General features: G+C 46.0%; 1 protein-coding gene and 1 long non-coding RNA gene across 2 annotated transcripts in view; one reads left to right on the forward strand and one right to left on the reverse strand.

Moving 5' to 3' along the window:
• The window catches only part of LOC135371295 (zinc finger protein basonuclin-2-like), a 192927-nt gene extending 189400 nt beyond the window's left edge, over positions 1-3527 (reverse strand). The window contains exon 1 of the mRNA XM_064605403.1: positions 3310-3527. Within this exon, the coding sequence (XP_064461473.1) occupies positions 3310-3391 (82 nt within the window). The 5' untranslated portion in view covers positions 3392-3527. The remainder of the gene's footprint in view (positions 1-3309) is intronic.
• Positions 1-18132, forward strand: part of LOC135371299 (uncharacterized) — a 47387-nt gene extending 29255 nt beyond the window's left edge. Inside the window, exon 2 of the long non-coding RNA XR_010415556.1 lies at positions 17827-18132. This is a non-coding gene — a long non-coding RNA (uncharacterized LOC135371299). The remainder of the gene's footprint in view (positions 1-17826) is intronic.
• Positions 18133-27850: the final 9718 nt, after the last annotated feature.

Raw genomic sequence — 27850 nt, forward strand, 5'->3', positions numbered from 1 at the left:
AGAACGCAATCTTTCCTCTCCCAGGTTTCATTCATTCCCCAGGTACGTAAACTGGCAGTTCCAGGATCCAAATTCCGATTTCTCCTTTGCACCTGCTACTGATGCACTCCGGGCGAATCAATGCTTCCAGCAAACCTTCCAACAAACCTATATAAGACGCGCTTGACTTTATATAGACTTGATGACACACACGGGTGATGCAGTTAGCGTGACACTCGATTCCGATCTTCAAGGTAGCATGACGTTCCTCCTGAGGGCAATGTCGCAAATGACCAGTTTGGACAGCGTCTTTAAATTCACGCTCCACGTATTATGCAAATGTGACACGTTTCGTTCCGTTTCCATTGTAAAAGGCACGCTAGAATGCTGATGCCCGCATACGTTCATTGTTTTACGACCGAGTTTTGTACATGCTCCTTGAAACGCCTCGAGGTACGTTGATGTGCTCGGAGTGAGCACATTTGTGGCAAACTTCTTCAGTCTTACATTTCTGGTGGTTCTAATAGTATTGTTAACGACCGCAAACGTCACCAGTTTCTTTTTGTTGTTATTATTATTATTATTATTATTATTATTATTATTATTATTATTATTATTATTATAGCTGTATAGAGTGTTCGGGAATAAAGTGTACAGGTCCTTCTGCGCGTAGTGTAATAATGGGGCACTTTCTTGTGCAGCAGCTCAGCAGGATGATGTGATTTCTAGTTCTGCGTAAGTGCTAAGTGCTGGGATTTCTTAGTTACGTACTTTATGATTAACCGCGCGGTGAATTTATTTCTGAGCAACACACGTTTCTCTAAGCAATGCCGCGGGGCCGTTGTTATTCGTAATTCAGTGTTCGTTACTCCTCAGCCGGTGCAGCACACTATTTCCGAAGCGACCTGTAATTGTTTTTTATTTTTGTCCCCTACGCAAAAACGTCACCTTCACTCGACATGCGAATACACCTGTGAAGGTCATGTTCAGACACTCCACCATGTTTCTGTCATACGCGTTCAAGATATAGTGCTGTGGTTCGTTCAAAGGAAAGTTCGTTCGTTGGGTCAGAAATTCAGTATCATCCGTGTTCTCACACCTTTTCTCTGACCGGCCTCCGTCTTTAAAATCAATATCTTAAGTACCGTCAACGAACTCAGGCAAGGGTGTCTCCTAACTTGTCCTAAAACAGCTCAGGCTATAGCCCGGGACCCAGGTTCCGACTCATATGCGGTTATAAATTGTGGAATTTGTGTACATAGTGCGTCGCCGCCGTGATCATGAAGCACAGTATGTACGCATACCATAAATAAAGCATACTTTTGAAGAAAAGAAAAAGCCTGGGTGAATCAGTTAGCTCATGAAGTAAAATGAGAAGTGATTACAGGTAAATTGCTAATAAAAATCGAAACACCAACATGATGCTTTCGTTGGCCCCCCCCTGATTGGTTATTTATTGCCGACCTGTTTCCTTGCCTGCTTTGGTGACATGCGGGCACGACTTCGTGGAGAACTGCTCCCACAATTGCCTTAGAGCGTCCCCATCCCTATTGCCACTGTGCGTGCCTAATTCCTTCATCAATTTCTGACGTCACACGTTATCATCCAACAGGATCGCGTGTAGATAAGGAAAGTGACCGCTATCTCTTCTTTATTAGATAAGCGAAACGGTATAAAGAGCAAGGAATGTGTCTTACTTGGCTCCGACATTTAAATTGACCGCTGCTTCAAATATCAGGTGAAATTTGATATCAGAGAACGAAGTTGAAGTCCACGACCGTCCTCCTTTCTTCCTTATGCTGACGTCATTTATCTCATTACTTCACCGCCGAAACGACTTAAATCAGTGAGTCAATCAATGAATCGAGCGCACTACCGAACGCATCACGGCAATGTGATGAAAGAAAACGCCCGATATATATATTGTACAAACCACGCGCAGCTAACAAATCTCATCCCATCAAACTGGAAGCGAGTTACTTTCGTGAAAAATGAGAAACGGAAACGGAGCTTCGTAGAAACTCATCCTCCGAGACAACGCTCTCAACACGCAACAGTTTAAAGTCCCGAGGCACGCGAAGCACGAAAGATGGGTGCCAAAGGAACGTGACTGCTTTTCGCGCCGAGGGTTAGGCCACCACGTAATTGGGCTTCACTCGGAGCGGCGCTGTATTGGTAATGCACTGGGTGAGTTTAAAAAAAAAATGGAAAATTATAGATTACAATTTTGTTTATAAAATCGGGATCGATGTCCAGGATGGGAAACAACACGAGGTGTATTACGAGAAACGTTCTCAAACTAAAAGCTGACTCGAAAACGTTCCAGCTTCATTCTTCTTCCCCGCTCTCTCTCTCTGTCTTTTCTCTTTTGTGAGCATGCTGTAAAATCAAAGTGTCCACTTTGAGTTCCTTTCCAAGAATTTCAGGCTGAAAGGAAGCTGCCTAATAAAAGCTCGTAGCTTTTCTTCTCTTCTTTCTTCTTCTTTCTTGCATCTGTTTTCCTGGAACACGTGATTCCCAGCTTCGACTTTACCTCTCACACGTATACATCACGCTCTCTAACTGACGGTACCGTTTAATTTCTCGTTCGTTGATTGCCTATTTCGTGACTTTATATTTTCCCGCTTAGGAAATTGCACGTGTATATATAAATTAGGAAACATAATAATTTTTTAATAAATATTTTACAATAAGAGAGAAAGCTATGGCGTCATGTTCAATGACTGATGCCTGCCGTATTTTGTCGTCTACTTTCTTCTATTTTCTTCCGCGCTCGCGCTGATAAAAATTAGCGAAGCTTCTCGTGGAAAAAATTAAAAAAAAATTGGCGCAAGGCAGTAGATCTGAATAACTAGAATAGGATAAAAAAGGATTGAGATGGTAGTTGCAATGCATTTGAGGACTCCTACTCCCTTGCTGAAGAGAGTACATCATATTGCACGTACTCATTTATCACGATGTTCATTTCGCTTCATTCGACATCATGCGCTTATTTTGTATATTTACACGCGGGCTTACCTCAACGAGGCCATACATCTGAGGCTGGCTGATGTGCAGTTATAAGTATCCGTACCATCCCTTCTCTCCCCTTCTCTTTTACTTCTTTTTGTTCGAGGCGTGCGGTACCCAATTAGCTGACGAATTTCAAGACTACAAATTTGCACGTGCTGGTCACACGAAACAATGTCTTGTCAGGAGGAGTTTCCCGCGCTTTTTCCCCCAACACTTGAGTGAAAGAATCTGCGAAGGAATCTGGTCGTCGCGAAGGAGGTGTATGACAACTTGGAGTGTCGCTGGATGATTGTATGGGAGGCAATGGAAAGCACTTACCATTTGCGAGTGCCAGTGACAGTCCATGGGACGAGACACCGAGCGGCGTATGCAGGAACTGGAGCCACGGATGGGCTAGCATGTCCGACGCGACAGCGTCATGCGTCAAACGCGCACACACGCACACACACACACGGGAGGTCGCCTTGCGAAACCGAAACCCAAATCCAAGCGCACGTCCGATCGCAACCAGCTACGGACAGCCGTGTCACAGCCGCCCCCGCTGGCCGATGTCGCGCTCCGATTGGCCCAAGGCGGCAGTGGCGGCAAGGGGTGTCACGTGCTGGGTGACGTCACGCTGGACGCGGTCGCAGCTTCCGGGAGGAGAGAGGCGCGTGACCGCCGCTGACAAGCGCTGGGCTGCGCCGCGGGCGACGCGCGTCGCGCGCTACGGCGCCGTCGCTGACGCCGCCGCGTGCGCAAGTTTCCGCCGAGGAGCGGCGCTGCGACGAGCGCTCAGGTGCGCGTGCGCACAAGAGGAGGGAGCGAGGGGGAAGAGGAAACAGGTGCGAAAGGGTGGCTCTGAACGGAGAAAACTGGAGGAGATGATAACAGCCCAGAGGAGTAGTGTAGGAGAGTTCTTTTTACCAGATCGCCGAAGGGGGGGGGGGGGAGGGCACCGTTCATTGACGTGGGATGATACGATTGCTGAATACTACCTTATCAATAAAAACAAACAAACAAACGCCGACGGGCGGTGCTGTCCTTCGTAGACCATGCGCTCTAAAATTCCCATTCGAGGAAAGACCGGATCATACACCTTCTCATAACAATTTGGTTATTAAACATGTTAATTGGCGTGGGCAACGCTTTCTTCTCAGACATTAAGCGATAACTGTACGGTTGGTTCCGAATGCGCTGTGCGGTGAAGCTCGCTTTTAGACTCTGCGACGATCGACTGAGACTCGTTCAGCTGTGTTCTAAATAAAATAACAAAAAAAAAACACTTTATGTGTGTTGTTGCTACACCATGATTTTTGATGGCATGACCCTTAATGCTTAAACACCCACACAGCCTCATCACACAGAACTTACAAAAGAACACTGGCCCTCACGTACTGACGGACAACGGAATAAATGTTTACGGAGGACGCAGTCAAGCTGCACGCTCACAATCCGGAAGGAAAAGAGCTCCGGTGCTATCCACGAGAAGCTCATCCTCGGCCCAGCGAGGGACACCTATTTTTGGGGCTCTGTTTGAAGAGGTAGCGCGTTGCACCGAGCATACATTTTCCACGCCGCTGCGCCTCGGACGGGGAGCTTCATTCACGATATAGTGTTGGCACGCTTGGCTGCATGTACTCTGTCTCTCTTCAAAGCTCTAATACCCACCGCGTTCCGTCTCAAGCTGTGTGTGTGTGTGTATACCCCGTATGAATCCTTCTTCGGGATTTTAACTTAAAAGGCATTCTTCACCGGCAGAGTCGTTCGTGGCATTGTGTTTGAAGGTAATGGACGTGGAATTTTTCTCACCCGTTGTAGGCGTCTCGGCATATTCGGTCGGTATTTTGGTGGAGGGAATGTGCCGTTTTTACCTGTTCTTCTTCTTTATCTTTTTTTTTTTTTTACCTTTAGCTGCGGCCGTTTCCGCAATGAGCTGAAATGACCCTTAGGGTGTCATTTCAGATTGTGAGAAAGGGGTCAAAAATCTCTGCCGCCGTGTTTCTGCTTTCTTACTGTATCCCGAAGTCATTCTATTATTATTATTTTTTTTTGCAGTTTTGAGACATGGCATGTGGTGCTATTTGGTCTTCTCTAGAACGATGTAGTGCTGCAGCACTACGCATTATAAACGAGAGAAAATTTTAGATAAATTAACAGCTTCTATTCCCCTACACTCTATAAGGAGAGCTTCACCGCTTAGCGCGCTCCTAGCCAACCATCATGCCGATTCTTTCCCTTGATTTGATGAATAAGGAAGGGGGGGGGGGGGGGGGTAGGCCGTTTTTGTGGCAATTGTGCGGTTTGGGCTTTCTTGGCCTTTCTGGTAAGTAACCTGAAGGACAGTCAGAGTATACTTACCAGAAAGGCCAAGAAGGCCCAAACCGTAGAATACCACAAAAATGGCGTACGCCCCTCGTTTTCTCCAAATCAGGGGAAAGAACGATGTCACTCGGGGCGATGGTTGGCTAGCAGCGTGCTATGTGGTGAAGTTCATTTTTAAGAGTGTACACTCTTAAACTCTCACAACAGAACTTCACCACACAGCACGGCGAAGGCCAACCATTGCACAGAATGATACCGTTGTCACTTCCGATTTGTCGAAAGCGCGGGGCGTACGCCTTTTTTGGAACTGCATAAGTGTTCTGAAAAGGCGTACGCCACTTGTTTTTAACCAATCAGGGGGCAGAACGATATCATCCGGGACGGTGATTGGCTAAGAGCGTGCTATGTGGTGAAGTTCTACCTCAACCCCCCCCCCCCCCTCTGTTTTAAAGTGTAGATTGCAATTACCGCTTTTTTTTTTTTTTTTGGCCCCTGAACACGACACTTGCTCCCCAGCACTGTCAGTGCACTCTTAAAAATGAACTTCACCGCATAGCACGCTCCTAGCCAACCATCATCTTGAATGATATCGTTATCTGCCCTGATTTGTTGAAAACGGGAGGCGTACGCCTTTTTTTTTGTGACAATTGAACCTCTGTATGCAATAAGGGGATAAGTCGAAAAATCCCAAACCGAGAAAAGAGGCCTGATCTGATTGTCCGTCTCATGGACACACATGCATTTCCCGTTTCTTACCCTCCTGTAGCAGGCCATTAGATTGCAATACGGTCCTAAATTTTCTTTGGCAGGTACATACTGTTATGTAGATGTCATTGCAGCAAAAATTGCAAAAAGGGGATAAATCGACTTATCCCCTTATTGCATACAGAGGTTCAATTATGAACAGCATAAGTGTCACAAAAAAAAGGCGTACGCCTCCCGTTTTCGACAAATCAGGGCAGATGACGACATCATTCGAGATTATGGTTGGCGCTGGGAGCGTGCTATGCGGTGAAGCTCTGTTTTAAGAGCGTAGTCCGCGAACTTCACATAAACGTATGTCCGTTCGCATAAATGTCGAAAGGGGCTAATGCTCCTGGCGATGCATCTGGTCTCTAGAAGTACTAAAATTACTTTTTTTCTCCTTAGGGTATAAATTATCACTCTTACACATGGTGTACATCGAATGGTGAACATGTATTCCTCCCCATTTACGACGCCTCATTACTTTTGTAGAGAGCATATTTATTAGTACACTCTTAAAAATGAACTTCACCACATAGCACGCTCCTAGCCAACCATCAACCCGAATGACAACGTTCTCGCCCTAGATTTGTTGAAAACGGGAGGAGGAGCCTATTTTGTGCCATTATGCACGGCACAAAATAGGCTCCTCCTCCCGTTTTCAACAAATCAGGGGCGAGAACGTTGTCATTCGGGATGGTGGTTGGCTAGGAGCGTGCTATGTGGTGAAGTTCATTTTTAAGAGTGTAGGGCCAAGATTTGTAGGCTCTAACAGGAGGCGCTCTTCACCGCATAGCACGCAGTATGCCAATCATCATCGCGGATGATATCGCTCTGTCTCCCGATAAGCTGAAAAAGGGGGTGCGCACCGTTTTATGTATCAACATACGTCCCAATCGGAAGGAAAAAAACAATACGGTTCTGAAGGTTGGTTGGCCTAGAATGATTTATCCAACGAAGAGCTCTACCTGTTAGTTGCCTAAAAATCTGGGCCCTACAGACGTTACTTCTATCGGTCGCTGTCGTGAACAGCGCCCTCCAGAACACACAAGATACAGCTTGTCATGTTTCACTGCATGTTCGAACCGCGTGCGGCGAAGCATACGTTACAGGGTTCAAGGTCAGCTTGTATTTCAATGGATAGTGGGAATTATTCTGAAACTTCGCTCAAAGCCGAGGGTTTATGCTTTAAACTGAGATTGTTGCAGAGCAACGCGAAATTCTGCTGCTTTGTAAATACAATTCCTATATAGAGGCGGTACCTGAAGTAGTATTATGATTGAACGCATGATTCGTGTACAGGAAACTGCCAGCAAGAAGCTCGTGCTTGTAGTGGACTCCTTTCGACTGTGTCTTCTCAACTGTCTAACGCATCCGGAGTACAGACTGGTACAGAAAACGGTGTCCGCGGATCTTGTCAGCAATTGTGCACGCGATTGACACCTTTTAGGAGTAACGTACAACTACTATGGGACACTCTCGAAATCAGTAACATGAACCCTCCGGGAGGAACACCACCAGAACACCATCACTGACACCTCCTTTTTCACAAAATACTGACTGAATTGCGCAACCTCCCGACGAAAATATATGTGAAGAAATCATTTCAAAGCACATCTGGTCCGTGTCAGATTACCTAGACTATGCAATAGAAGCACGACTGAACAAATTATCTCCTTCAATTGAAGTTCATTTCCTCTCGTGCACCTCCCTGTATCGCTGCATTGAAGGACGGAAGCACATTCCGTCAGCTGAGACCCGAACGATAGCCACATTTGTTGTGCGTAGGCGTCGTACTTCGCCTTGGGACACGCCCTTTGGGTCTCCACCCACGCAATGCTTGGTGGGACACGCGGGACTGGTTGACAAGCGACCGTCGCGACAGACGACGTTAAGGCGCATGCGCCAACTTCGACGCGACAGCGCGACACGCACGCGCGCAGCTTATGGGTCCACCCTCGGCGCGACGCTCGCGACGCTGGCAGTACTGGTTCGATGAAGCTGCTTCCTTCGGCCCTTATGGCCTCCGGAAGGACTGCAAGAAAGTGGCTAGTGGGCACGTCGCACATCTATACGGCCTCGAGTGACGTGACATATCGCACGGCTTTGGTTTTCTTTCTTTCTTTTCTTTCTTTTTTTTTTAATTTTTATCCGCACCCATTCATATATTGCGACATTTATATCCTATACACTCTTAAGAATGAACTTCACCGCGTGGCACGCTGCTAGCCAACCATCATCTCGAATAATATCGTTACCTGCCCTGCTTTGTTGAAAACGGTAGGCGTACGTCTTTTTTGTGACACTTATTTTTTGTGAACATAGTTGTCACAAAAAAAGACGTACGCATCCCGTTTTCAACAAATCAGGGGAGAGAACTATGTCATTCGAGATTATGGTTGGTTAGTAGGTGAAGTAAATGCCATTCCATTAATTCCATTAATGCGTTAAGCTTGTCATGTGGCTAGGGTATTAATCTTAAATATTCTATTAGCAAACAGACGTGCATAAACCATACAAGGTGCTTTGTACCGCTTTCATGTGCACTCTTAAACAGAACTTTGTCATTTTATTGCATAACCCGTTCCTAGCCAAGCATAATCTCGAATGACATCGATGTCTTCCCTGATTTGCTAAAAAGCGCTTTTGAAAAACATTTTTGTGACACTTATGCACTCTAAAAACTGAACTTCACCACATAGCGCGCTCTACGCCAACCATTGCCACGAATGATACGGTTATCGCTTGTGATAAGAGGAGACGGAGGCGTACTGCCTTTTTGTGTCAATTGTCATATATCCCAATTGACATAAAAGGGCGTACGCCCCCCCCTCTCTCTCTTCAAATCAGAAGCGATAAACCTATCATTCGTGGCAATGGTTGGCACAGAGCGTGCTATGCGATGAAGTTCAGCTTTTAGAGTGCGCAGTTACGTGAGTTGTCATAAAACGGTATACGCCCAGCGTTTTCTACAAATCACGGGCGATAACGGTATAATTCTGTGCAACGATTGGTGTTCAGCGTGAGCGTGTCATGTGGCGAAATTACGTTTTATTTATTATTATTATTTATTTATTTATTATTTCTGAAGTACTACAGGAGTCGAATGGCGCAAGTACACTCTTGAAAATGAACTTCACCGCATAGCACGCTCCTAGCCAACCATCGTCTCGAATGATATCGTTACCTGCCCTGGGGGCTTAATCGCTTCATCGTCGTTACTGTCGTTACAAGCTAACGAGTGGCGGTAAATTCAAAAAGGCGGGCGGGAAATTTAAAAAGGTGGGCACGTGATAAAACACGTGCACGGCGCTCTTCGCGCGATACGTGAAGGCCGTGGTACACGTCACGCGCAATGTGTCACATGCCCACCTTTTTGAATTTCCCGCCACTCGTTAGCGTGTAACGACCGTAACGACGATGAAGCGATTAAGCCCCCTGATTTGTTGAAAACGGTAGGCGTACGCCTTTCCTGTGACAATTATGAACAGCATGAGTGTCACAAAAAAAGACGACTAATCAGGGAAGATAACGACATCATTCGAGATTATGGTTGGCTAGGAACGTGCTATGCGGTGAAGTTCATTTTTAAGAGTGTAGGAGGGGCACTGAAGGGCGCAAGTAGGAGGGGCACTGAAGGTACACATGGATCAAGGAGAACGATTTAGGCACACTATTTACATAGCTATATACAAAACTCAACAGTGTCCCTCTGAAAAGGAGTAAATTTAGTCCGTTTGGGGACTAAATTACGCCTTTACTCCCTTTGGGGACTAAAGGCATTGCCACAAGAATTAGTACATTTTGGGAGTAAATGCACAGGAGTAAATGAATGTCACAGAGTGGGGACTGCATTTCACGCTCTGTTCTAAGAGTTCAAAGTGCGTAATTCGTGTCTACCAATGAGAATAGTTTGAATTAAACCGTCAACCGTGACACGTCGAGAGATATAAAATCTTGCGACGTACATAGGGCACACTTTGCGAAGAAAGTACCGCTAACTATTTCGTTCTCTGTGTGGGTGGAAAATTGCTAAATTACCTAAGTGCTTCGTCCATCAAATTCACGAGGAGCACATATTTATGTAGTCTGTCGAGGAAATAAAGTTGTTGTTGTTGTTGCATTGAGCAGATCATTTACGAAGTTCAGTGACTATCTGCAGTCCTGGGGAGTAAATATCGGGGTTAGAGGACTAAAATGGGGACTAATTGCAATCTTGGGGACTCGAGGCTGCCATTCCTCCCTGACTGACCTTTCCATTTTACTTTGATAACTCTTCATATCCCTCCTCTACTCCCGTTTTACTCCTTCTGTTTCTTACAGGAGTGATATAAGAGAACAGTTTTAAGAATGTACACAGAATGATAGCGTTATCACTCCTGATACTCCTGATTTGAGGAGATATATCACTCTTAAAAAAGGGTGTACTTTAACTCCTTTTCCTTGCCACATGTATCACTCCCTTTTGGAGAGTACAATTACTCTCAAAAGGTGACTCATTAAAAAGGAAGAAAAAAGAAGTCAAAATTAGTCTCACAAAAAGGGAAAGGGTCCATTTACCTCCCTACTGGAGAGTAATTGTGGACTCCAAAGGGAGTGATATATATGTGGCAAGGGTGTATTCCCCAAAAAGGAGTTACTGTACACTTTTTCTTTTTTTTTTTTAGGGTGATAGAGCGTGCCGTACGTCACCCACTTTCCACAAATCGGGCGAGAGAAGCCTCTGTAGCGGCCAGCCTCCCAGCCACCTTGCTTGCACACGTATTTATCCAAGAACGACGATATGCTTCTACTCACCGCGTGCCGATCGATGTCGCCGCGTTCTCCATGCGCAACGGAACAAACAGGTTTGATAAATAACTGATACTTCAGTTCAAGATAAAAAGGCAGGTTATTTCTGGAGGACTTCGTTGACAATGCCCGCACGTGCGTTCAACATGCAAAACAATACCGCATGGTTGCCAAACGAGATGCTACAACGCGCTACATTCACTAACAACAATGTTTGACGTGACTAAACTAAACTCAAAAGTGGGTACTCGTTATTAAAAAGGCATTACTCGTATGAAGAGTATACGTAGTCTGCTCGCAGCTCCATTGTTTTATACTATAGTTTCGGTTTCGCTTGCGTCACTTTATGCAGATCTCGAAACTATTTTGCATCCGCGACGTCTGGTCACCCTATATCACTTAGAATGATGTTCGGCCAGGAGCGTAATGTGTGCTAAAAGCTTGTTGTTAGAGCGAGTCCTGAACCTTCTTAACAGGTATACGTGTGCATAACTGGTCACCAATGGGATCCATTCAGTGTGAATTAATGTGCAGAGGATTACACCGAATGGGGACTCCTCTAATGAAAACATCATGGAGGGCCAGGTGAGAATGCATATTTTTGTTTCAGTGTTCCCTCTGAATCGGTCCTGTTTTTCCTCTAACATCTTGATGAGGGCCGCTTTCTAACTTCCGAACCAGACAGACAAAAATGGAATGCCAAGTTGTGCCTTCATTCTTTTTCCTTTTTTTTTTTTTTAAATGCGCAGAAGTGAACCTGTATCAGTTATGAGAGAAGGCACGAACTTTTTGATTAATTGTCCGAGATAATTATCTCACTTTGGGTGAAATGATGTTAACGTTGCTTGGCAGCGAAATTACCTAGAGTAAGCTCTTGGCCACATCATTTATCAGCTACGTAATTTGTAACGTGAACCTCGTGATGTTTCTGTCTCTCTTTGACAGGCGAAATGGAAACTTTGGACCGTTTAATAAATTGCACTCCAATTTATGCCCCATTTCATTACACTTGTTGGGCGGATTAGACGCTTCGGCCCAATTACTTACGTAGCAGTAGTAGTAGGTAGTAAGTGGTATTTGTATCACGACGAGGCGTTCACAGTTGATATCCAGAATACTACTTGATGTCGACAAGCTGAGCCAATTTCTGAAGCCCGTTAGCAACTGTCGTGATGCAGTGTCAAGGACACTATCCTTTAGGACTGTGTAGATACTTTCGTGGACGATGTCGGTTGTGAATAAGCAATAACATAAAATAGTAGGCAGCAGTGTGGCTCATGGTTGTTGAAACTTGTCATTTTCTGTCGTGTCTGCTTCAGGATCATTTCACGTCTACTGGCAGATGACAACTTGAGGGAAAGTGGCGACCAGTAGATAAGAGTTCGAAACTCGAAGAACGAGCTAAACATATTAATAAATATCATGCAGGATTGTAAGTCATGGAGGCGCTGACTTAGATACAGGCTTGTTGCATGTCGCCTGTTTCTTCTGTTTCGTCGCATCTCGTCTGCTTCCTCCGTTTTTGGCTGTTCATTCTTCTTCTTTTTTCATATAGTCTGCTTCATCTGTTTATCGCGCATCGTCTGCCTCAGGTAGCCTGTGAGTCATTGTGTGCCGTGTGTTTTCTGACTCTTTCCATCGCTGCCATGATATTATTGTAACAAAAACGCTACAGCGATAGACGTCCCCAGAATGTTAGCTATAAAATTACAGAAACTGAAAATAAAAGAGCGATATAGGCGCCTGTTGTTTCAAAACTACCATTTTTGTTGAAAGATGAACGATTTGAGGTTTTGTATGTATTTGTCCTTTCCATGTGTTCCAACCTCTGATCATCAATTTCTACCATTTTTGTCCTTGCCTGTTTTTTTTTTGTGTCTTTTTTTTTTTTTGTGTGTGTAATCGTGTATAGGCATACACCACGGGATAACTTTGGGACATCATTTTCTTCTTCTAGTCCTCTCTCGTCTGGTCCAGTCTCCCAATCTTGCTCACCGGTCACGGTTTTCTTCACTTCCTGCAATCCAACATAACGGTGCCTTATTCGCCCCGTACTATATTTAGTAACAACGCAGAATGTGTACAATGGCGCCTATCATGTTCCAGAAAGATACATTAGCCGCATGCACCTATTACGTACAGAGGCATTGGAAGCGGCCCAATGTACTTGCGCCTCATAGAGCACACGAAGTCATTTCGATCTTTCACCTGGATCCTGGCAAGCGCGTCCAATCGTCCATTAGGGAAGGATGGGCTTCGTACGGCGTCTTTGTAGCTCGTAATTCGGATCTCCGCTATTACGTTCTAATCACCCGGCCTGACAAGCGGTCGTCTCCTGCAGCTCGCTCCCGTAATAAGGCTGCGGCGAACAGATTTATACCTCACAGAGCTTCCCACCTGAGAGTTATTTACGACAAGCTTCTTTCTCTCTCTCTCTCTTTTCCCGTTGCATCTGGGATGCTTATTATGTGTACGTACACTGGGAGCATCGCACATTGGTTCCCGTATTCCTTGCACTCAGCATGAAGAATGATATACGAATCACGAAACGGTGAACGTGTCGATGCTGTGTATATGTTCTACTTTCCCGTTGCGTTATAAGTCTGGATGCGAGAGGTACGGGCAGCCGCGAAAATATAGAGTATAGAGCCACACGCCCGAATCTCTAGCGGGAAATGCGATGGTGGTGTGTATACCTTGGCATGTTCGTCGAAATAAATACGCCAAAACGGTATAGACGAATTAATAAGGCTATTAGTGGTTTAAATAGCTAGTTTATTTTGATGAATTATACGAAAAACGAGAAGAAGGAAGATGAAAATAATGTCTTTTTTTTTTTGGTAATTCTATGGCTAGTTATAATAATGCACTTAGAGACGCACCCACGACGTCATAATGTACACCACGATGGGCCAAAGATGTACCCACGCATGACGTTAACTAAACTGACGCTATTCTAAAGCGGATAGCACGAATGTTTCGTTAATTGCCTTACACGGAGACGTTTTCGGGCGCGCTTCGGAAGAAAATTGCATCGCTACAACGGAGAAAGGAGTGCTCGATTGTTTCTTTTTCGGGGCAGACACGGCAGCTTCATAGCGCACATGGTCCTCTGTCACGAAGGTTCTGGATCTGATCGCGTGTTATTTCAAATACGAGCACACTGGAAAAACAAACTTGGCATCTGACTGCACTTAATGTTTCTGATTTTCTCCTTCCCATTACTACAAGATAAAAAGAGCGTCTCTCACATGCAGAGGCAAGCTTATATGGCTCATCGTACGTTTTCTACTTCGATGGCAAACACACTCTTAAAAATGAACTTCACCACATAGCACGATCCTATAGCCAACCAGGATTTCGAATGATATCGTTATCCGACCTGATTTGCTGAAAACGGGAGGCGTACGTCTTTTTTTATGACAATTATGATCAGCATTAAGTGTCGCAAAAAAGGCGTGCGCTTCCCGTTTTAAACAAATCAGGGCAGATAACGATATCATTCGAGATTATGGTTGGCTAGGAGCGTGCTATGCGGTGAAGTTCATTTCTAAGAGTGCAGGGTACATCTATGTCTCTCAACCTATTGTCTAAAAACAGAGCTTCACCACATAGCACACTCTTATCCAATCACTATCCCGAATGACTTCGTTCTGCCCCCTGATTGGTTAAAAATGGGAGGCGTATTCATTCTGTGCAATGGTTGGCCTTCACCGTGCTATGTGGTTTTTAAACGTTTTAGAGTGAGGTAACGAATTTACCGGGACCATGTAAATGGTGGCCCCCCCCAAACGCTCTCAGAACATCGCTTCTGATTCGAAGAGAGACGCGGCCTACACCTTTTCGTGTCAATTTACATGCATGATAATTGACACAAGAAAGCGTAAGCCCCCCTCTTGCCACGAATCATAAGCGATAACCCTATCATTCCTGGTAATGGTTGGCGCAGAGCGTGCATTGCGGTGAAGTTCTGTTCTGAGCGTGCACGGGCGGCAGAAAACTAGCGTTCCATCCCCCTTTAAAACGACATCAATTTACTTTTGCTATCAGTCCTTCCCTTCGAAAGGGCGAAATGAAAACAGAAACACCGTATATGACTGGAAACTTCGACATCAATTTCGATTCCCGTTCTGTGACAGCAAAACGCCATGACGGAAATGGAAACTGACGTACGTGGGTCAGGATTGAAAAGTCGAGATATCCCTTCGTTTGCATGACCCGGAAAAGTCATTTCGTTCGCGGCCTTATTATGTTCTTTGACACCCAATTCGCCCGTGGCGGGTCCTCTTTTCATCCGCCATGAAACGGAGTCATCCTTCCCATACTTTTCTCTATTGGAGTCGTTATCCGAATGAATGGCAATTTTGAATGGACTACTTTAAAATATATATCCGCCACTCTTTTCCCCGGAGTCCTATTTTGATACGACAGCGCGCGGGGACAGAGCTATACGACGCCTCTTTTTTCGTCTTTTTTTGCTCCGATTATTTTCGTTCCTCCAGTCAAATTAGATTTTGCAGCTTCGACTTTTCAGACTTTCGTTTTCATTTTCGATTTGTCAGTTTGAGCCCTGTGGGGTTCTGCTCTGATGGAACAGTTGATTCTTCGCAGGCAGGCTTGGTATCAAAGAAATGTCGCTGCGGATTCTTTTGTTGGTGTCCTGTTAAGTTTGCTACACCTTCTGGAAACATTTCTGAGAGGCAACAAGTATAATCGTAGAACATACACTGCGAAAACAGAACTTCACTGCGTAGCACGCTGTGTGCCGACCATTGCAACGAATGATAGGGTTGTCGCTTCTGAGTCGAAGAGAGAGTGAGAGAGAGGGTCGTACGCCTTTTTGTGTCAATTTGGAAATCTGGCAATTGACACAGAAAGGCGTATGCCCCTCTCTCTTCGAATCAACAGCGATAGCCCTATCATTCGTGGCAATGGTTGGTACATAGCGGTTGTCACATAACACACTGAAGGTCAGTCATTGCATAAAAAGATACCGTTATGACTCCTGACTTCTAGAAAGCGTAGGCGTGCGACATTTAGTAAAAGTTGATACAACACGCCCCCTGCCAAACATCATCCTCTCCCCTGACTCCTTGAAAAGAGTGGCGTACGCCATTTCGTGACACTTATGCAGTTACTTTAATTGTCACAAAGAGGCGTACGCCCCGTGCTTTCTGCAGATCAGGAGTGGTACCTGTATTGTTCTGTGCAATGCATTTACTGAGAATAATAATTACTTACTGAGAAATTAATCACTAAGTGTAATTTATTACACTTTCCCAGTCGCTTTCAATTTGAACTCCAATCCGCGACTGTTATGTGCGCAGGTATTTCTACTGGTATATACGTGGGTACTTATATCACTATAAATTACAGGGAAAGACATATGTTTGCAAAAGTAACTGTGACCAGTTAACGCCTAGTTAAGGTTACCTTAGAACGTGTGCTATATACTTGTCACTGACAGGTATCCAGCTTGAAAGTATAGTGCTCCGAGAAGCAGTCATAAATTACAGTTACTGAATAATTTCTTACCCCCATTAATTAATCACCCCATGTCATAGTCACGATTTATTTGTTGTCGTCGTTGTTGTTGTTGTTGATTAATTTCGCAGCATGTAATTATACTCGTAACTAAGTCACTTCCCGAGAGTGGATATTCCTGGACCATCTCCTCCAACAGGGCCAGTGAACCTGCATGGCTGACTCGGTCTTGCACGACAGCGTCCGCGAGATAATTTCGTCCAAGATGAGCTTCTTTGTTTTCTGCTCGCAGGCGATGCGCGGGCGGGCGGGCGTGCTCACCCGTCGTTCCCTCCGACCAGCAAGGCCCACCGACGCGCTACTTCCGTTTCACCAACAACAAGAAGCTACTGCGTTTTTTTGTCTTTCCAGAAAATAACGACGTCCCCCTGCTGGAGAGAGATTCTTCGCGTGCCTGACCTGAGCCGCGACGAAAATTACGGGGGAGGAAAGCCACGAGGCGCTGCTACTGCGCGGCAGGTTCTTCACGAGGTCTTCCCTGCTCGTGCTCGATAGATCAGTTATCAGTTTGTTGCGGTGTTTTGGAGACCAACCCCATCTAGATAGAGAAGGCCTGCTTATTGCCTCCTCTCCCTCTTTCGCTACGTGGACACATATGGTCAGAATTCGTCTGCCATTGCGATTCGCCGTTCTGCGAATTCAAGAACTGGGATATGATTGCAGCTTACTTAGAACCTGTAGACATAAATTTGTAGACAAAAAGTGCAACATGCTTTCCAGAAAATCAGTCATGAGAAAGATCACTGCTCGCAGACGACGGTGGTTCGTCTCCATGGTTACGACCGCTGAAAGCTCGTTCGTGATTGGCCACCGCCATTGAAAACACGATCCTGATTGGCCGGCTATTCGTCGTTACGTCACATCGACGAGTAAGCAGGCTTTTTCTATCTATGTGGTATTGGTCAGACCCATAGACGACCTGAGCCCCTACGTCATCGATTACGTAACGCCAAAGCCCAAAGCATACTGGTGGACACCTATCAGCCTTATCAGCCGACGCGTTCTTCCAGCTCGAACTGGTCTGATGGTGATGTCACGTGTTTGGAAACGGAGCGCGTCTATAGAACCGATAGGTATTTAAAATTGTTGTTGTTGTTGTTTTCAGTATCTTTTATGTTTGCAGCCAACTTTTGCGTCACGGTCCCCCGAAGAGACTAGACCGCGTGTTTTCCCCAAATTTGGGTTGGGTTAGTTTGGAAAAAGACGAAAAATTGGAACAGGTTGAGTTTGCACGGCTATACTTCACACTCTGAGGGCCATTACAGTTTGTAGTCCCTCAGACCGCAGTTACTCCCCATTTTAGTCCCTCGACCCTGACACTTACTCCCCCAGCAGAGCCGACAGTCCCTAATCTTCGCATAAGCTTCCGTGCATTTAGAACGGGGCTAATAGTTGTGCCATTGCGTCTAGTCCTCAAAGGGACGAAATTTACTCCTTTTTGTTTTCTTACAGTGCATCACGCTTGGAGTGGCGGATCTCGCTGCCAGATTTCTTGAGGGATGTGCGTTCTACGAGAACCCTGTGGAAGGAGATCACATTAGGGGAACATAGCTTGCCGATAGGGGGATGCTCTGTCATCGAGTACTTTCTTGATTTCAGCAAATTCCAGTACTGCACGTGGAACAAGCTACGCTGTTCACCAGCTCTTTGCTCAGAAGCTCGTAGAACGCAAGACCTGCCCGTTAAGAGGACGAAAGGAAACACAACGACGACAGCATCACTGCGAAAATCGTACAATAAACGCATGGCGCCTTCTCACAGTTTAGTTACACAGAGAAAACGCCACATTGCTAATGAGTAAAGAAAGGCTTCGAGACAACCTGCGGCAGCGAGGTGAGCCAGTGGTAAAGTTGTGTATAATTGGGGCCATATACGATAAGGAAGAAGATACTTAACTAAGGTCTTGTAAAGATCGAGAAGGTGTAAGTTCACAGGTATAGTCCTATATGCTCTCTCTCTCTCTCTCTTGGTCTGTGTGTCGCTGATGACGTCATCAACCATCCAACTACCACACTCTGAGGAAAAAAAAAGGGTGTGAAAAGGTGGTAACTTCTATAGTTACGACCTATAGGTCAACGCATTGTCTGATAAAGCGTGTAAAAGTGTGCTAGAAGCAATTATCACATATCCAAATTGCTGCAAAAAGGCGTACGCCCCCTCTCGCTCATCGAATCAGAAGGGGTAACTTTATCATTCGTAGGTATAGCAGGTAGAACTTTGCAACCTTTTAGGCACAACATATGCGACGACTATTGCCTCCTAAAAGGTGTAACTGCTCCACCTTATTTTTATTTTATTTTTTTTTCCCTAAGAGTGCAGGTCACTTCTTTCTCCGATTTCTCAAACTCTTTTACCGTTACTTCCATCGAGAGGTGTGCAGTATAGCACGGCTCACTACATGGACAAGCTCCGGACTTGTACCCTCCACTTGTACAACACGCATGGCTGGTATACAGAGCACGTGTTTCTGCTCCACTGCTGTGTCACTCACGTTGGAGGAAACACGGACATACGTACGGGCGTCTGCTCGTCACAGGAGCGGAAACCTTTAATTACGGTAATGAGCACCCTTCTCCCTTGGCAGCGGGCCACTCTAGCCTCCTGTCGTCTTCTTTCTGCGCGGGTGCCGGTGCGAGTGAACTGTCCAGAGGTTTCCGTGCACGCGTCATCGTACCGTGTCGGCCAAATGGTCCTCAGCAGCAGCAGCAGCGGCTGCCTCGAGGCACGGACTTGCAAGAATAGCTCTTGACCAGGAAAGCGTCCCAGAAAACTTTGTCCCTTCGTGCGTGGGACGAACGAGTTGTGGACGCCAGCAGTTCTCCCTCCGTTGATTTTCTCACGCAACGTGGTTACGATGATTATGTGCCGTCAAGTGTTCGCCCGTTCGACCGGGGCGTTATTAGCACGCGAAGCAATTATAACGATACCGTATAGAACGCGTTCGTTATAGCGCGTTGTTTTTATTACGGCTGTTTGTCTCAAATTCTGGTGATTTTTCGACGACATTGACTGCACGAAATGCACGTTACATCACGTTTATAATGATGTCTCATTTGTACAAAGGCCTTGCAGAACACGAAAAGACCGACTCGCTCCAGCACGTAAAGTGACGTAAAAGTCCGATTTATTAGTATGATGTAAGATAATGGCGCTTCCGGGAAACAGGGTCGGCACAGAACGCCCTTGGCTTAGTTAGAGAGCATGCACTTTCATACGCGACTGGGCGGCTTATATTCAAGTGCCTCACTGTACTTGGGATGACGGAGTTAAGACGTACACTCTTAAAAATGAACTTCACCGCATAGCACGCTCCTAGACGACAACCATCATCTCGAATGACACCGTTCTCTCCCGTGATTTGCTGGAGACGGGAGGCGTACGCCATTTTTGTGACAATTATGAACAGCGTAAGTGTCACAAAAAAGGCGTACGCCTCCCGTTTTCATCAAATCAGGGCTGATAACGATATCATTCAAGACGATGGTTGGCCAGGAGCGTGCTACGCGGTGAAGTTCATTTTTAAGAAACCTTATTCTCTTTCTGCAGGAGGCAGGTCTTGCTCAACGACCCATCTAATACTTTGCTCTCCCCGACGAACTCATGCACCCTCTGCGCATCTCCACCCTTCATCCTCTATCCTCTACCCGTCCGTCCTTCTTCCTTCCGTCTTCTTCTTTCTTTTCTTTTCACTTCTTCTTCTTTTTTTTCTTTTTGCTATAGTTGTGACGACGTCCACTTCAACAACGGCTAGCCGATCCTGCCTTTACCCCCCCCCCCCCCCGCTGCCCTCACTTTTAAGAGTGTACTTTAAGTGAACTGTGAAGGAAATGTTATCAGCGTCTTATCAATCTAGCGCAAAAACGCCGCGCAGTTATCTTCACTCTCAAGACAGAACTTCACCCCATATCATACGCTCTTGGCCAACCACTTTCCGAATGACATAGTTCTCCACTATGGTTGGTTAAAAACTGGATGCGTACGCCTTTGTATGACACTTACGCACTAATGTTAATTGTCACCAAAAGGCGTACGCACGGCGCATTCCGCAAATCAGGAGTGATTCCGGTACCATGCTGCGCAATGGAGTGGTTGGCCTTCACAGTGGTATGTGGCGAATCATCATTATTATCATCATGATAATGAGTCACTTATCAATCGGTCCCTTCAATGCAGCAGAGAGAGAGAGAGAAGCTCACATGACCAGCCAGCAGGTTCGTTCTTGCGACCACTTTTGTTTAGCCGCTTTCTTCTTCAGTGTTCAAACATTCCTAGTGTTCGAAACAATTTTCTTTGACCGGCAGCCACATCGTAAACCACTTGACGCGAAACGAGGAATATCCATCTTTTTAGAGCAACGCCTGAGCAGCGGTTTGTCATCGCAGGGGGGGTCCTCGCTTTGCCTGTTTACGGCAGGGTGGGTGTTCGCGATTGCTCGCGCAAAATGTGGCTGTGTCGACGTGTAAAGAATAGCTTCCGAAGGGCGCCTCTCACTGTGCGTGCTTCCGTAGGAGGCCACCGTATTCTCAGACTGCCCTGTTCTTATAGACTGTTGCAGGGTATGCTCCGTGAAGCACGACTGTGCTCGCGAAGTGTTATGTATTATGAATTCCACGAGTAACATAAAAATCATGGCACACAGCATCCTCACTGGTGGTGACTCCAACGTTGGCCGGGGCTACACCTTTAGAATAAAGGGTGGAGCAGTTACACCTTTTAGGAGGTAATAGTTGTCGCGTATGTTGTGCCTAAAAGGTTGCAAAGTTCTTCCTGCTATACACTCTTAAAAATGAACTTCACCGCACAGCACGCTCCTAGCCAACCATAACCTCGAATGATGTCGTTATCTGACCCGATTTGTTGAAAACGGGAGGTGTACGCCTTTTTTGTGACACTTATGCTGTTCATAATTGTCACAAAAGGGCGTACGCCCCCCGTTTTCAACAAATTAGGGCAGATAAGGATATCATTCGAGAAGATGGTTGGCCAGAAACGTGCTATAAGTGCTAGAAGTTCATTTCTAAGAGTGTACCTACGAATGATAGGGTTACCGCTTCCGATTCGGTGAGCGACGGCTAACCTTTTCAGGGACTTTCATCTTTCATCGTTAATTTCTTAGGCAACTTGAGGCCTTGTATGTGATTGTCCCTTCCATGTTGTTCCAGCCTCAGCACATCAGTTCTCTCATGTCCATAATTGCACTACGGCGAAACAAGGGGTTTTAAGGACTACTACTTACAAACTCTAATATCCGATTTCTAAACATGTGTTTGCTGGTTTGACTGATGCTCAGAAGAAAAGCTCATGCTGCAAGCATGAACTTTACCTTTCGGCATTTAGCCAGTTCGATTGTAAACAACTTCGTACACAACGTCAGTGTGCCCTGGCATCAAACGTCTGCGTTCTACACAATCCACTGTTCGCCAACCAGCGAGATTGTATGATATTAAGAGCGCCATCGCGACCTCCTTCACAAAGCACAATAATACAGAAAACGCCTGTCTGATGCACACTCCACTTTCATCATCCCTTTGCCGACGAATCATATTCGTGACAGTGTGCGCGGACGCTAACCGGTTACGTATACCCGAACACGAGACGAAGCAATTGCTGGGGGGGAGGGGGGGGCGAAAAAGCAGAAACCGCGTAGAAGGCATAAAAAGAACATTCGCAGTCACATCACATTTCACGTGACACATCGCAGCCGCTGCTTCGACATGCTGGTGGCTGTCTCCCGCACTTTGCTTCTTCTTTCCCTTTCCCGCATCGTTGTTCCTTCCCCCACTTTTATAATCGTGTCTACAGTAATATCAGTTCCACGCGCCGTTTAGATATATATATATATATAGATGTATAACATGGAGGTAAACGCAAGCAGCCACCGGACAAAAATTGAATTTTCTTTCCTCCTCCGCCAGGGGGGGTCGGACAACGTGACAGCTAATAGGCGCGAGCAGCGCCATAACGCGGCCGATAATCGAATTAAAAATCGAGTAAGAGATTGCTTGGCTGGTCTGCGTGCTTGAGGAGGACAAAGCAAAAGGAGAGATAGAGACTCTGGGAAGGAAAGAAAGAAAGAAAAAGGAAAGAAATGAGGATGGCACAGACGTCCACGCAGACACACGAGATTCGGAAGGGGCCTGCACTGCTGCTGGTCGGATAAGAAAGAAAAAGAGGAGAGAGCGCAGTAAAGTGAATGAGAGAAGAAGGGAAAGACGTATATATTCCTCGTGCTGTGTTGTGTATGTGTGTGGTTCGACCGTGGTGGAGCTCCGAGGTATGGAGAGGCGATGTCAGTGTAAGGTTGGAGAAAGCTTCATTAAATATGCTCCAAATATGATTATTTTCTGAGTGTCGTCGTCAAGAGTAAGTATGATGTTTTAGTAATGCGAAAAAAAGAAAACGCGCAACGAAATTGGCTGCATCGTTGAGCTTCCTGGCAAGCGCTTTGAAATTACCTGCTTAGTATCACCTTCTTATCCTGCACTCTTAAAAATAAACTTCACCACATAGCACGCTCCTAGCCAACCATCATCTCGAGTGATATCGTTATCTGCCCTGATTTGTTGAAAACTGGAGGCGTACGCCTTTTTTGTGACACTTATGCTGCTCATAATTGTCAAAAAAGGCGTGCGCCTCCTGTTTTCAACAAATCGGGGGCAGATAACGATATCAATCGAGATGCTGGTTGGCTAGAAGCGTGCTATGCGGTGAAGTTCATTTTTAAGAGTGTGACTATTCGAGCGCTCGCGCTCCCCTCGTTTCTGTGCAATCGTACACTCTTAAAAATGAACTTCACCGCATAGCACGCTCCTAGCCAACCATTATCTCGAATGATTTCGTTATCTGCCCTGATTTGTTGAAAACTGGAGGCGTACGCCTTTTTTGTGACACTTATGCTGCTCATAATTGTCAAAAAAGGCGTGCGCCTCCTGTTTTCAACAAATCGGGGGCAGATAACGATATCAATCGAGATGCTGGTTGGCTAGAAGCGTGCTATGCGGTGAAGTTCATTTTTAAGAGTGTGACTATTCGAGCGCTCGCGCTCCCCTCGTTTCTGTGCAATCGTACACTCTTAAAAATGAACTTCACCGCATAGCACGCTCCTAGCCAACCATTATCTCGAATGATTTCGTTATCTGCCCTGATTTGTTGAAAACTGGAGGCGTACGCCTTTTTTGTGACACTTATGCTGCTCATAATTGTCAAAAAAGGCGTGCGCCTCCTGTTTTCAACAAATCGGGGGCAGATAACGATATCAATCGAGATGCTGGTTGGCTAGAAGCGTGCTATGCGGTGAAGTTCATTTTTAAGAGTGTGACTATTCGAGCGCTCGCGCTCCCCTCGTTTCTGTGCAATCGTACACTCTTAAAAATGAACTTCACCGCATAGCACGCTCCTAGCCAACCATTATCTCGAATGATTTCGTTATCTGCCCTGATTTGTTGAAATCACGGGGCGTACGCCTTTTCTGTGACAATTATGAACAGCATAAGTGTCACAGAAATGGCGTACGCCCCCCGTTTTCAACAAATCAGGGTAGATAACGATATCATTCGAGATAATGGTTGGCTAGGAGCGTGCTATGAGGTGAAGTTCATTTTTAAGAGTGTAGCTTCTTCTTTCTTCGGTGTTAAAGTGCTTTAAAAGTGTTTGTGAAAGTCATAGGTTCTGCAAGTGCAATTTTATGTATTATATAGGCCATACTTACGTTACTGTCTTACTGATGTGAATAAAGAAAGCAATGCAACAGAGATTATAAACTTATAGGGTATTTGATGGCTACCATTTTAAGCTCTTTTTCGTAACCACACTCTATTACAACTATTTGCACACACTTAAAACGGAACTTCACCGCATAGCACGCTCAGGGGAGAGGACGGTGTCATTCGGGATGATGGTTGGCTAAGAGCGTGCTATGCGGTGAAGTACTCTTTCTAGAGTGCAGCCCCTCCCACTTATTAGAGTCGGTATTCGAAGCCTCGGTAATCCTATTTTACTCACCTTTAGTATCATATTTATACTTTTGCCACAGTCAAGCAGCGTTGGTGCGCCCAACAAAGATTTCGAACAATAAATGCAGATAGCGGCAACCTTTTTCCTGGTACAGCTCCGGTCAACCTTAATAATAACACTGATTCCCGAGCGCGATTACAGCAACCCTTGGGGTCACGAGGAAAGCTTATTTATCTTATCTTTAACAATATTATTCTGTTAGTTTAACACAAGGATTTTGTTCACTTAACATTACCCCCAGTGCCCCAAGGGTGATGGCTGTTATCGCGCTGCGAAATGAGACCGATTTTGTTTCCAGTGTTATTATTAAAGTTGACCGGAGCTGTACATTCTCCAACACATCACATCCACTCTGAAGCTTCCTTCCCACAGGCCGACACTGAAACCCTACCCAGCACGCACGCACAGAACACGCACAACATCCGCATACGTCCGCTCCCTGCATCACATCCCACCTCAACGTTTCTTCCTTTTCTGCTACGTGTCCATTCCTTTTTTCCCTTTTTTTCCCTTTTCCCTTTTTTTATCCTCACTTCTTCCTTTACCATCGTACCATATAAGCGTGCCTGACTGGCGGAACCACGACTGTCCCTCGTAACGTCCACATTACACATCTATAATGCACTCTATATCTCTTCTTCCACCAACGCACGACCCAAATGTGTCTCCGCTATGCCTTTTTTTTTTCTTCCCCTTCCCGCAGAACGGCGATGCTTGCCTGTCTGAGTGGATATAGCCATCAAAAGCCTCGGCAAAAACGTATGCAAAAGGAAAGAAACAAGAAAAAAAAAAAGAGGCTCGAGAGAAACAGGCGACCGCGATCATAAACCCGTGCTGCAGTCCGGGGAATGCGAATAATGGGTTAGGAGAGACAGAAGTGCATATAAAAGCTGGTCGGTCCGATTTTTGGGTCGCTGTATATATAGTTGCCGAGCTGGAGGTTCGTTAATTATGCATCCGCGCCTTTCTGCTTGCCTGGTGCTTTGTGGTTCCAACAGGCAGCCGAGCTTTGCGCATTTTCCGTTCTGCGCGGCGAACGCGCGTGCGCGCTCTTTGAGACTGTTGCACGGTCCTTTCTCAGTCGCCGCAATTCCTTTTTCTCTTGCTACACGCGTATATAGATCTTCTTCGTCAGCGATTCCAGATTTCACGCCGCTAAAGCGTTAGCGGACAAGAACGCTACAGCGCACACAAGGTTTTGTCTGTACTCCTCTGGAGATTTGCCGTTCGAATAAGGCGAGAAGCCAGTCTTTTCTCGCTATATTATTTCTGGTCACACGCGGTTAGCCAAGCCCGTTTGCGTTCATTAGTTTAGGGTGAGCTACGTTCTTTTCTGCGTAGTTCTAATGTGTAATGACTGCGTTTTGCGCGTGTGTTCTCACCAAAACCGCATGTCATAACATGTATGTCCCACTAGATTATAACGACCATGTCATAGTCGGCAACCCCTATCAGGAGCCCGTCCGCACGATCCGCTAGGGGCGCTACTCATCGGCCCGCGAGATCTGCATCATGATTGGACGATGGAAATTTGAATTTGGGACGCGGAGAAGCGGACGGGCGACTGCCGTAGCAGGCGACAGCTACAGCTTTATGAAAACGCGTAGAATGACGGTGATAATCAACTTTAGAATGAAACATCTTCCGTGGGACATCCACCGCTTGTACAAACATACTAAGGTAAGCTAGAGTACAAAATATTGTAGAAGTTGCGGAAGCAATAACCGGTAGCCAGTAGCGCCACCGCTAGCTTCCAAATGCGGCGCTGGGAAGGGGTGCTTATGACATGGTTGTAATAATCTAGTAGGCAGTGGTCCCAACAGCGGCGAAATATTTCGCAGGATTTCAGCGTCCTAACGTTTTACCGGCACTCAAAACTGCTGTGCTTCGCGTTACGACAATTTAGATATTTATTATGACAGTTTAAAATTGTCTATCCCTGGATCAACTTGCCTTTGGATATCTTGCGATTTCACCTGTAGCGTACCACTTAGATATCAATAAAGAACACGTCGTTCCGAGTAAGACAGCGACGTTAATCATGAAGCGGGAACATTTCTCGAGAGAAGCGCAACCCACCGCATCATCTCTTGGTTGAAAGCTGGGTCCGGTAGACAGAATAAAAGATTCGCCCTCTACGCCTACTACTTACCCACTCTTTTACAAACACGTGCGTGCTCACGAGACATTTGTAACGTGTCCCAGGTCCCCTTATTAATAACAACAATAAAGAATACATATGGGCGGTTATAAAGTTCTCCCCCATGTAAAGGGAGACCATTGCCTATAGACGTAAGAGAAGCATCGTGGATATCAGCGTGTGTACCGCAAAGAATGGATGCGTACGGGAGTAAAGGGAACGAGCCATTTCAATATTGCTACGTTTGATGTCTAGCGCCGACTGCAATTGCTGTTGCCTTGTCCTAGTGTGTATTAAGTGAAAACGAAAGTCATATGTGTTTCGTACATGCTTGCTATCTCTAAAGTCAGTTTTGAACTACCCTCCTCGCTCCCGGGTGATATACATATATACACTGACTCAAAATCAGCCCTGCAATGTGTAGGAAGCATGGGCATCCGCGCCTCTATATAGCAACGTGGTAGTGAGTATCCTGGCGGCGCTCAAGGTTCTTGGGGAACAGGGACACCGGTTGAGCCTTCAGTGGGTCCCCGGCCACACTCACATTCAGGGAAACGAGGAGGCAGATTTGGCGGCGGCTGCGGCCCCACCGTATCTCTAGAGCCGTGCCCATTATCCTCTCCAACGGAGATAGACGCTTCTACTCGCCTGCGTTGGTGTCACCCTTGGCCCGCCAGCAATGACGCCATGACATCACTCAATAGCCCCTAAGATCCCAGGTAGCTTCCCTTGCAGCGTAACCTCACTTCTGCGGCGTCTACGACTCAACGTCGCCTTCACCCCTGCATTCTGGGTTTAGCTGGGATACAGTTACACAGCGCTGTACCCAGCTTGCCACACCCCAGCTACGATCCTCGACGACTGGGACCGGTATATACGTGCAAACGCCTGGTGTTTCGACGCCAACTTCAGCTCCTTGACCATAGACCATTCAGTTTGTCCAAGCTACTTCGCCCATGGAGCTCCCCTGCACACCAGTACCGGGCTCATCGCTCCCTTTTTGCTTTCATGCAAGCCACTGGACTCCTCTTAGAGCTCTAAACAGAACTCCGACCTGTCGTCGCTTCGCGTTCACCATAATTCATCCATTAACCTTTGTGAAGTTGGGTACGGTCCTGTGGCTACCACGGGGAAACAACCCATGTCATCATTACTTCTCCTACATTTATTGTTGTTGTTGTTGTACGTGCTTATAAAGGCAGACTTAGTTCTTTCTGCCCGCAGGAAGAGTTGCGGGTAAGAAATATGAAGTGCACCTCTAGGTTACGATACAAACTATAAAACTTGTATACGTACAAGGACTCTCGGCAACAACAACAACAA

The sequence above is a fragment of the Ornithodoros turicata genome, chromosome 10, assembly GCF_037126465.1.
Source record: "Ornithodoros turicata isolate Travis chromosome 10, ASM3712646v1, whole genome shotgun sequence".
Classification (NCBI taxonomy): Eukaryota; Metazoa; Arthropoda; class Arachnida; order Ixodida; family Argasidae; genus Ornithodoros; species Ornithodoros turicata.